The 10,184-nt window shown below is 44.7% G+C and overlaps 1 protein-coding gene across 1 annotated transcript in view; it reads left to right on the plus strand.

Annotated features, from left to right (window-relative positions):
- LOC109898370 (sterile alpha motif domain-containing protein 14-like) overlaps window positions 1–9,916 on the plus strand; it is a 31,531-nt gene extending 21,615 nt beyond the window's left edge. Inside the window, exons 9-10 of the mRNA XM_020493329.2 lie at window positions 2,634–2,789; window positions 8,257–9,916. Of these exons, the coding sequence (XP_020348918.1) occupies window positions 2,634–2,789; window positions 8,257–8,421 (321 nt within the window). The 3' untranslated portion in view covers window positions 8,422–9,916. The remainder of the gene's footprint in view (window positions 1–2,633; window positions 2,790–8,256) is intronic.
- Window positions 9,917–10,184: the final 268 nt, after the last annotated feature.

Raw genomic sequence — 10,184 nt, forward strand, 5'->3', positions numbered from 1 at the left:
ATACTGGACCTTTCGAGATGAGATCAGCGTGCAAAATGGCGTCTTGTTCAGATGTCAGAAGGTCCCAAATTATTCCCAAATCACTACGTCCAGAGATGCTTACCCGCATACACTCCAGTCACGTTGGAGGTGACGCATGCTACCGCCAGGCTCGTGAAACATTATACTGGCCAAACATGCAAGCAGAAATTAAAGACTTTGTCAGCAACTGTACCACATGCAACGAGTTCGCTCATGAAAAGCAAAAGGAAACCATGATGTCACACGAACTGCCCACAAGGGCCTGGCAAATCGTCAGCATGGACTTATTCAGCCACAGACAAAAGGACTATCTTCTCATCGTTGATCACTACTCTGACTTTTGGGAAATTGAACTGCTCCCTGACTTGTCTGCAGAGACAGTCATAAAGCGCTGCAAGGCACAGTTTGCAAGGCAAGATCAGCCTGACAAGATAATCATGGACAATGGCCCACAATTCACTGCACAGTTCAAGCGTTTCGCCTCAGAATGGGAGTTTGACCACGTGACCTCCTCCAAGACACCCAAAAGCAAATGGCAAGGCAGAATCAGCTGTCAAGATTGCAAAAAACCTGTTAAGCAGGGCCTTGCGCGACAGCAACGACCCATGGAAAGCGATCTTACAGTGGAGGAACACACCCACCGAAAACATGGACAGCAGCCCAGCACAACGCCTTCTGTCCAGACGTCTGAAGACTACCATCCCCGTAGCTAACAAGCTACTTGAACCCTGCGTCATGGTTGGCGTCATGGACAAACTGCGTCACAGAAAGCAGCTCGCTAAGTGCTTCTATGACCGGACTGCTCGAGACCTACCAGAGCTGGAGGTGGGTGAAACAATAAGGATGAAACCGCTGCCGGGAGACCACACAGGACTTTGGAGGCTGGGCACATGCCTGCAGAGAGTTGCACCACGTTCTTACCTGGTGGATGTTGGTGGCTCCCTCTATCGTCGCAATCGGGTGGATCTGCGTGTAGCAGAGCAGACCAACCAGAACACGCCATACACTCACCTAGATGAGCTGGATCACAGTCCAGGCCTAAGGATAAGGGGTGCAGAATTGAGACATGGGCCAACTGAAGGTGAGGCTTCTACCCCACCAAGCACTCCAGCTCGTGCCCCTAATCCTACCCCTGTCAGAGCCAATACTTACTCACGGGTGGGTCGGCTGTGCAAGCCACCGGACAGGCTTACTCTGTAAGCAAGGGACTGTTAACTTGCCCTCGGTTAATTAAAATATATATATTTTCTTAAATAATTAAATTAAATTAAAAAAGGATGATGACAACGGAAGTAAAAAGAGAATGGAATGCTTTTTCTATTGTTATGACCTGACTGTTAACTTAATGTTATGCCTTTATGTTTGCACTTTCTATTGAAAAGGATGATGTTACGGAGTCTAGTTGATAGGTAATCGACTAGCCGGACTGTTCCCCGGACTCCATGTGTAGGGATTTGTACAATGCACAAACAAGGCTATTGAACCTGACATTGGTGTCTGTCTTTATTCCTTTATCCAACATATCATACTGAAACAGTGTAGAGTGTGTGGTCCTGGTGTGTGGTCCTGTGGTCCTGGGCCCTAAAGTATGGTAATAGTGTCCTCTGCTTGTATACTTCATATTATGGCGAATTTAGTATGACATCCGGGAACTTTTGGCATGCTAACTATAACCATACTATGACCAATAAGCATACTATATACTCAATTCAAGTCACAAATAGTGCTATTAGTGTGAGTATTTGAACACAACTCGAGTATGGTGAGTGCTCTGCGACCTCAAACACTCCCTGGCCAGATGCTGTCCGACACGGCTGCACAGTGATTAGGGAATCAATTACCTCCGGTAAACTAGCTCTCTCTCTCCCGTCACATCTGATTTAGCTCAGCATGTTGGAGGGGATATTGGGTTTTCAGAGGGGCTTTATGACTCTCTCCCTCATCTCCTTAAGCTGCCATTACAGAGGGATGCAGGAGGCACGTCAGACCTGGGTACAGAGAGTAGTTTTCTTTCGAGTACTTTAATTGCACTCGATTGTGTGGGCGCATGTCTGGCACAAAGGAACCAATGGAATCGTCTCCAACGTGCGAAACCCTGCCCGTCTGGCACTCAGCCGGCTACAGCCTCTTCTATCACCCCGAGTTAATTTTTTAGCAGCGCTTCACTTGTTCCTGTGCTTCACCGCCGGCGGAGAGACACTCTGAGGACACCTCAGTGCCTGGCAGGCAGAGAGAGCCAACCTGACAGGACCATGCTAGCCACCAGGCTTCCAACACCACTCAGACCAGGGGTTAGATTAAACAGTGATGTTTATGCGCGCGTGTGTACATGGGTGTGACGCAAGGGGGGTCTGGACGATAGAGGCAGCTTTGTAATTGTCACTGCAACCTAAAGAGTCATATCAGTGGGTGTAATGAGGCAGAACGTTAGCTCTGTCACTGCACCGAGGAGAGAGGTAAGGCTACATTGTTTTGTGCTATTCATGACCACCAGGGCAGATTAACATGCTCTTCAGACTGCTACCCCACAAAAAAGCTATTTTTCCTATTAGGGAGCTGAAGCGGCACAATTGTACTGAATAACTGAATATCTTGGGCAACTTTCCTTTCAGCCTATTGACGAGCCACTGTGCCTCGTGTCGTCGTGGAGCACCCAGCAGGTGTGCCAGTGGCTGAAGGGGTTGAACATGGAGCAGTACATCCCAGAGTTCACTGCCAGAGACATCGACGGGGAGCAGCTCCTCCTGATGGACGGCACCAAGCTCAAGGTGAGAATGGTTCAGGGAAGGAGACGAGAGAGAGAGAGAGGAGGAGAGGAGTGGGAAGAATAGAAGGAAGGGGACTAAGTTCAAGGAGGAGAGGAAAGGAGGGAGAGCGGAGGAGATCCGGGTCAGAGAATGGAGAGGAGTGGGAAGGATAGAAGGAAGGGGACTAAGTTCAAGGAGGAGAGGAAAGGAGGGAGAGCGGAGGAGATCCGGGTCAGAGAATGGAGAGGTGAGGAAGAAGGGCAGATGGAGGAGAGGAAGGATGGCAGATGGATGGAGAAAATGGTAGAGGAGGAGAGGAAAAAAAGAGGAAGGGCATATGGGTATGAGTGGGCTGACGAGAGCAGATGGTGAAAGGGGAGAAGCGGAAGAGACTAGATTAGAGGAGAGGGATGAGAGGAGGTGAGTGCATATAGGATCAAAGTAAAACGCAGAGTATCTCTGACTGATTGATCCAGTCAAAAACAAACACTCACCGACAACAACTTACAGAGGGTCTCTTTAAGTATCATCTCACTGCTCTCTGCTGGTGAGAGTGACTACTTTCATGCCATCTGAACAAACATATAAACCCAACATGCAACAATTTCAAAGATTTTACTGAGTTACAGTTCATATAAGGAAATTAGTCAATTGAAAAAAAAAATATTAGGCCCCGATCTATGGATTTCACATGACTGGGAATACAGATATGCATCGGTTGGTCACAGATACCTTAAAAAAGGTAACGACGTGGATCAGAAAAACAGTCCGTATCTGGTGTGACCACCATTTACCTCATGTAGTGTGACACATAGAGTTGATCAGGCTGTTGATTGTGGCCTTTTTGATTGTGTGTCCGACTTCTCTTCAATGGCTGTGCAAAGCCCCTGGATATCGGCGGGAACTGAAGCATGCTGTCGCACACGTTGATCCGGAGCATCCCAAACATGCTCAATGGGTGACATGTCTGGTGAGTATGCAGGTCGTGGAAGAACTCCAGAAATTATCCGCTTTCAGGAATTGTTTACAGATCCTTGCAATATGGGGCAGTTATCATCCTGAAACATGAGGTGATGGCGATGGATGAATGGCACGACAATGGGCCTCCAGGATTTCGTCACTGTATCTCTGTGCATTCAAATGACCATCTATAAAATGCAATTGTGTTCGTTGTCTGTAGCTTATGCCTGCCCTTACCAAAACCCTACCGCCACCATGGGGCAGTCTGTTCCCAACATTGACATCCACAAACTGCTCGCCCACACGATGCCGTACGCACTGTCGGCCATCTGCCCGGTACAGTTTAAACTGGTATTAATTTGTGACAAGCACACTTCTCCAGCGTGCCAGTGGCCATCATAGGTGAGCATTTGCTCACTGAAGTCAGTTACGATGCCGAACTGTGGTCAGGTCAAGACCCTGGTGAGGACGAAGAGCATGCACATGAGCTTCCCTGAGACGGTTTCTGACAGTTTGTGTAGAAATTCTTTGGTTGTGCAAACACACAGTTTCATCAGCTGTCCGGGTGGAAGAAGAAGAAGCCGGATGTGGAGGTCCTAGGCTGGCTTGGTTACACGTGATCTGGAGTTGTGAGGCTGGTTGGATGTACTACCAAACATTGGAAGTGGCTTATGGTAGAGAAATTAACATGCAATAGCTCTGGTAGACATTCCTGCAGTCATCATGCCAATTGCACACTCCCTCAAAATTTGAAACATCTGTCATTGTGTTGTGACAAAACCGCTCATTTTAGTGGCCTTTTTATTTCTCCTAGCACAAGGTGCAGCTGTGTAATTATGCTGTTTAATCAACTTCTTGGTATGCCACACCTGTCAGGTGGATGGTTTATCTTGCCCGAAGCAGAAATGCTCACTAACAGGGATGTCAACAAATTTGAGCACAAAATTGGAGAAAATAAGCTTTTAGTGCATATCGAAGATTTCTGGGATCTTTCGTTTCAGCTCATGAAACATGTTGCGTTTGATATTTTTGTTCAGTGTATGTACTAGGCCTAACTCCCAAACTACATGTCAAGGGTTGTGTGTCTGTTTCTCTAACGTCTGTTTACATTAATTGGGATTTGAAGCCTAAGGCATGGAAACCATGTATTTGATACATTTCACCTAATCCCGCTCCAGCCATTCCCACAAGCCCATCGTCCCCAATTAAGGTGCCACCAACCTCCTGTGATTCACACCCACACACCAGTGGAGGCTGCTCAGGGGAGGACGGCTCATAATAATGGCTGGAACGGAGAGAATGGAATGTCGTCAAACCATGTTTGATGTATTTGATACCATTCCACCAATTCCGCTCCAGCCATTACCACTTGCCCGTCCTCCCCAACTCAGGTGCCACCAACCTCCTGTGGCACACTTTCACATATGCTGTGCTACTCTGTTTATTATCTATCCTGATTGCCTAGCCACTTTTTTACCCTTAACTACATGCACTGGTGGAAAAAGTACCCAATTGTCATACTTGAGTGTAAGTATAGATACCTTTTAATAGAAAGTTACTCAAGTGAAAGTCAGCCAGTAAAATACTACTTGAGTAAAAGTATTTGGTTTTAAAAATACCTAAGTATCAAAAGTTAAAGTATAAATCATTTAAAATTCCTTATATTAATCAAAACAAAATGTATTTGGCACATGCACCGGTGCAGATCTTAATGTTAAATACTTACTTACAAACCCTTAAAACCAACAATGCAGTTAAGAAAAATAAGGTTAAGAAATATTTACTCAATAAACTAAACAAACACACTAAAATAACAATATCGAGGCTACAATGTGTTTATGTAGGGGGTACAGGTACCTAGTCAATGTGCTGGGGACAGGTTAGTCAAGGTAATCGAGGTAATATGTAGGATAGGGTAAAGGGGCAAAGCAGACAGCACCATTTTCTTGTTTTAAAATGTATGGATAGCCAGTGCCACTCTCTAACACTCAGACATTATTTACAAAAGATGCTTTTGTGTTTTGTACGTCTGCCAGAGGCCGTAGGGATGACCACGTGTTATCTTGAGTTCACGAATTTGACCATATCCCTGTCCTGCTAAGCATTCACAATGTAACAAGTACTTTAGGTTGTCAGGGAAAATGTGTTGAATAAAAAATACAATATTTTCTTTAGGAATGTAGTGGAGTAAATGTAAATTGTCAAAAATATAAATATTAAAGTACAGATACCCCAAAAAACTACTTAAGTAGTACTTTAAAGTATTTTTTACTTAAGTACTTGACACCAAAGCCTACGTACATAATTTTTTTTGCTGAGTTTGTGTATCTTTTTCAGGACCCTGTCTTTCAAAGATAATTCATAAAAATCCAAATAACTTCACAGATGTTCATTGAAAAGAGTTTAAACACTGTTTCCATGCTTGTTCAATGAACCATGCTTGTTCAATGAACCATGCTTGTTCAATGAACCATGCTTGTTCAATGAACCATGAACAATTAATGAGCATGCACCTGCAAACGGTCGTTAAGACACTAACAGCTTACAGATGGTAGGCAATTAAGGTCACGATTATGAAAACTTAAGACACTAAAGAGGCCTTTCTACTGACTCTGAAAAACACCAAAAGAAAGATGCCCAGGGTCTCTGCTCATCTGTGTGTACGTGCCTTAGGCATGCTGCAAGTAGGCATGAGTACTGCAGATGTTGCCAGGGCAATAAATTGCAATGTCCGTACAGTGAGACGCCTAAGACAGCGCTACAGGGAGACAGGGCGGCCACTGATCATCCTCGCAGTGGCAGACCACGTGAAACATCTGCACAGGATTGGTACATCCGAACATCACACCTGCGAGACAGGTACAGGATGGCAACAATAACTGCCCGAGTTACACCAGGAACGCACAATCCCTTCGTCAGTGCTCAGACTGTCCACAATAGGCTGAGAGAGGCTGGACTGAGTGCTTGTAGGCCTGTTGTAAGGCAGGTCCTCACCAAACATCACCGGCAACAATGTTGCCTATGGGCACAAACCCACCCTCGCTGGACCAGACAGGACTGGCAAAAAGTGCTCTTCACTGACGAGTTGCAGTTTTGTCTCACCAGGGGTGATGGTCTGATTTGCGTTTATCGTCCAAGGAGTAAGCGTTACACCGAGGCCTGTACTCTGGAGCGGGATCGATTTGGAGGTGGAGGGTCCGTCATGGTCTGGGGCGGTGTGTCACAGCATCATCGGACTGAGGTTGTTGTCATTGCAGGGAATCTCAACGCTGTGCATTACAGGGAAGACATCCTCCTCCGTCGTGGTACCCTTCCTGAAGGCTCATTCTGACATGACCCTCCAGCATGACAATGCCACCAGCTATACTGCTCGTTCTGTGCGTAATTTCCTGCAAGACAGGAATGTTAGTGTTCTGCCATGGCCAGCGAAGAGCCAGGATCTCAATCCCATTGAGCATGTCTGGGACCTGTTGGATCGGATGGTGAGGGCTAGGGCCATTCCCCCCCAGAAATGTCAGGGAACTTGCAGGTGCCTTGGTGGAAGAGTGGGGTAACATCTCACAGCAAGAACTGGCTAATCTGGTGCAGTCCATGAGGAGGAGATGCACTGCAGTACTTAATGCACTGCAGGTACTTACTTTTGATTTGGACCCTCCCCCTTTGTTCAGGGACATATTATTCCATTTCTGTTAGACACATGTCTGTGGAACTTGTTCAGTTTGTCTGTTGTTGAATCTTGTTATGTTCATACAAATATTTACACATGTTAAGTTTGCTGAAAATAAATGCAGTTGACAGTGAGAGGATGTTTATTTTTTACGCACCTCAATTACCTCAACTACCTCCTACCCAATTACCAGAGCATACCACCCTGCATCCCACTGCTGGCTTGCTTCTGAAGCTGAGCAAGGTTGGTCTTGGGTGGTCCCTGGATGGGAGACCAGATGCTGCTGGAAATGGTGTTGGATGGCCAGTAGGAGGCATCCTTTCCTTCTGGTCTAAAAAATAAATAAATAAATATCCCAATGCCCCAGGGCAGACATTGTCCTGTGTACTGTAAGGTGCTGTCTTTTGGATGGGACGTTAAAGGGGTGTCCTGACTCTGTGGTCACTAAATATCCCATGGCACTTATCGTAAGAGTAGGGGTGTTAACCCTGGTGTCCTGGCTAAATTCCCAATCTGGCCCTTTTACCATTATGGTCACCTCACCATCCCCAGTTTACAGTTGGTTAATCCCCAGGTTGTTGTTGTAAATGAGAATGTGTTCTCAGTCAACTTACCTGGTAAAATAACGGTAAAATAAATACACCTGCACATTGACTTGGTACCAGTGCACCTTGTACAGCCTTGTTATTTTATTGTGAACTATTATAGCTAACTACCTTTTTTATTTAACAAAATGTTCTTCCTTTTTAACTCTGTTGTTTTAAGGGCTTGTACGTAAGCATTTCACGGTGAAGTCAGCACCTGTTCTATTCGGCGCATGTGACAAAACAAATGTAATATTTTATTATACTTCATTCTCAGGGTCTTGGAGTGAACAGTTCGACGGACCGCAGTGCACTGAAAAGGCGGATCAGAGACATTCACACAGCAGCGGAAAAGGAGCGCAAGGCCCTGGACAAACTGGATCGCCAGAAAGAGAAACAGCGCAAAAAGGAACAGGAACTACGCAAGCTAAACACAAGCTAGACATAACCACCAGATGGCGCTAAATTACCACAGAAATACTCCTGACTAGAAACTCCAATTTTCACATTGTCATGATAGCATTGATGCTAAGTGGAGTTTTGTGCAAAACGTTGGAATTTGCGCATAGACTTTTGTACTGTACCTCCGGTTTGGAAGTAAGGCTTTGAACCCTGTGATGGGCGGGACAGGTGTTGTCAATCACTGACACGTGATCAATAACAGAATGAAAGCTCTATTAACTTCTTGTCGAACGGCTTTATTTTAGACCAAGGTCAGAACCCAAAGTGGGCATGTGAGAGGTGGGTCGCGAGTTATGAGAATACATCTACAATCACACACTATTTATTCGGGTAGTTGGGGGACAATTTGGGTCACGGCAGGACTGTCAATTTCTAATTTGGGTCCAGAGGTGAAAAAGCCTAAGAACCCATGTTTGAGACCAATCAATCAGTGGTTGACGCAACATGATAGGTCCCGCCCATATTGGGGTTCAGATGTCTCATTCTTCCTGGCTATGACAAATGTGTTCTTCTTTGTCAATCAGTGAGGTTATCCACCTTTGCGGAAAACGACGAATATTTTGTTACTCGAAATGAATGTGTGTTATATCTGACTTCTACACGCATTCAATGCATTGACAAAGTCATACTTTTCCTATAACTTTTGACTGTACTCTCATACAGCACATTACACACTATAAAACCTAACCCATGGTCTGAGTTATTATCGAAATAATATAATTACAGAAATTTGCATTTATTTATTTTACGAAGAATATAATCACAGAATTTAGCTTTTTTTAAATATTTTATCTCATAACCACAAGCATGTAACACCCAACCACATTCATATTGTAGTATGCATCAATACTCTGTAAGCCACTGTCAGTGGACTGGAGTTAAACTTGAAGTAACATGAAGATTTGTCCAGGACATTGTCAAGATAAGATGCTGATGAGACCGATGTGATTTTTGAGCATATTTATAAATACTGTATGTTTGTGGTGTACGTGCATGTTTGTGACGTACGATATACTGTCTGTTTGTGTGTGTAAGTGTGCTATCTGAGGTAATTTCTTTGGTAACGACTGTATGGGGATGGGACTGGCTCTCCTGAAAAAGGAGTCTTCTGAGGTGGCCAATCAATCTTCTGTCTCTACTCCCACGTTGCACCAATCGTCATCTTAGACGTTTTTGTCTTGAGAGAGACTAAGTTTTTGAATCCTGCTGGAACAAGACAAGAAAGACACATCGATCCTCTTTGGAGGATTCAGGGCCCCGTATACTATCCCAAACCGTATTCCCACTTTGCCCAGTTTTCATACTGAATTTTTGGACTGGTTTGTGGTCAGAAGACACGGACATTAGCTCCAGGTTTTACACATACATGATCCTTAGGACTCGTTTCTTGATTTCCGTCCGCCCATTTATTTTCAACTCCTGTGTCAAATGGAAATATGTATTAAATATGTTTTAAAATGCAGAATTGCATGTCAGCACTCTCAAACTTCTGCTGCTTCTGGTCTCTCATCTATGGTCTCTCAGTTCAACATGTGGGCTGATTCACACTCGCTTTGTACAACTGATATGCAACGCATCTGATACATCGGGGGTGTGGTTAGAACCTGAACCCCAACAAAATAACAATTTAGTCCAACTCAAAATAATAGGTTTATCCAATTCAAAATTGGTAGGATTTGACTATAACAAAATATACACAAAGTAGCACTTGGTTAATCTGGTTTTACAATGGCACTTTATACA

The sequence above is a fragment of the Oncorhynchus kisutch genome, linkage group LG10, assembly GCF_002021735.2.
Source record: "Oncorhynchus kisutch isolate 150728-3 linkage group LG10, Okis_V2, whole genome shotgun sequence".
In the NCBI taxonomy this organism is placed as follows: domain Eukaryota; kingdom Metazoa; phylum Chordata; class Actinopteri; order Salmoniformes; family Salmonidae; genus Oncorhynchus; species Oncorhynchus kisutch.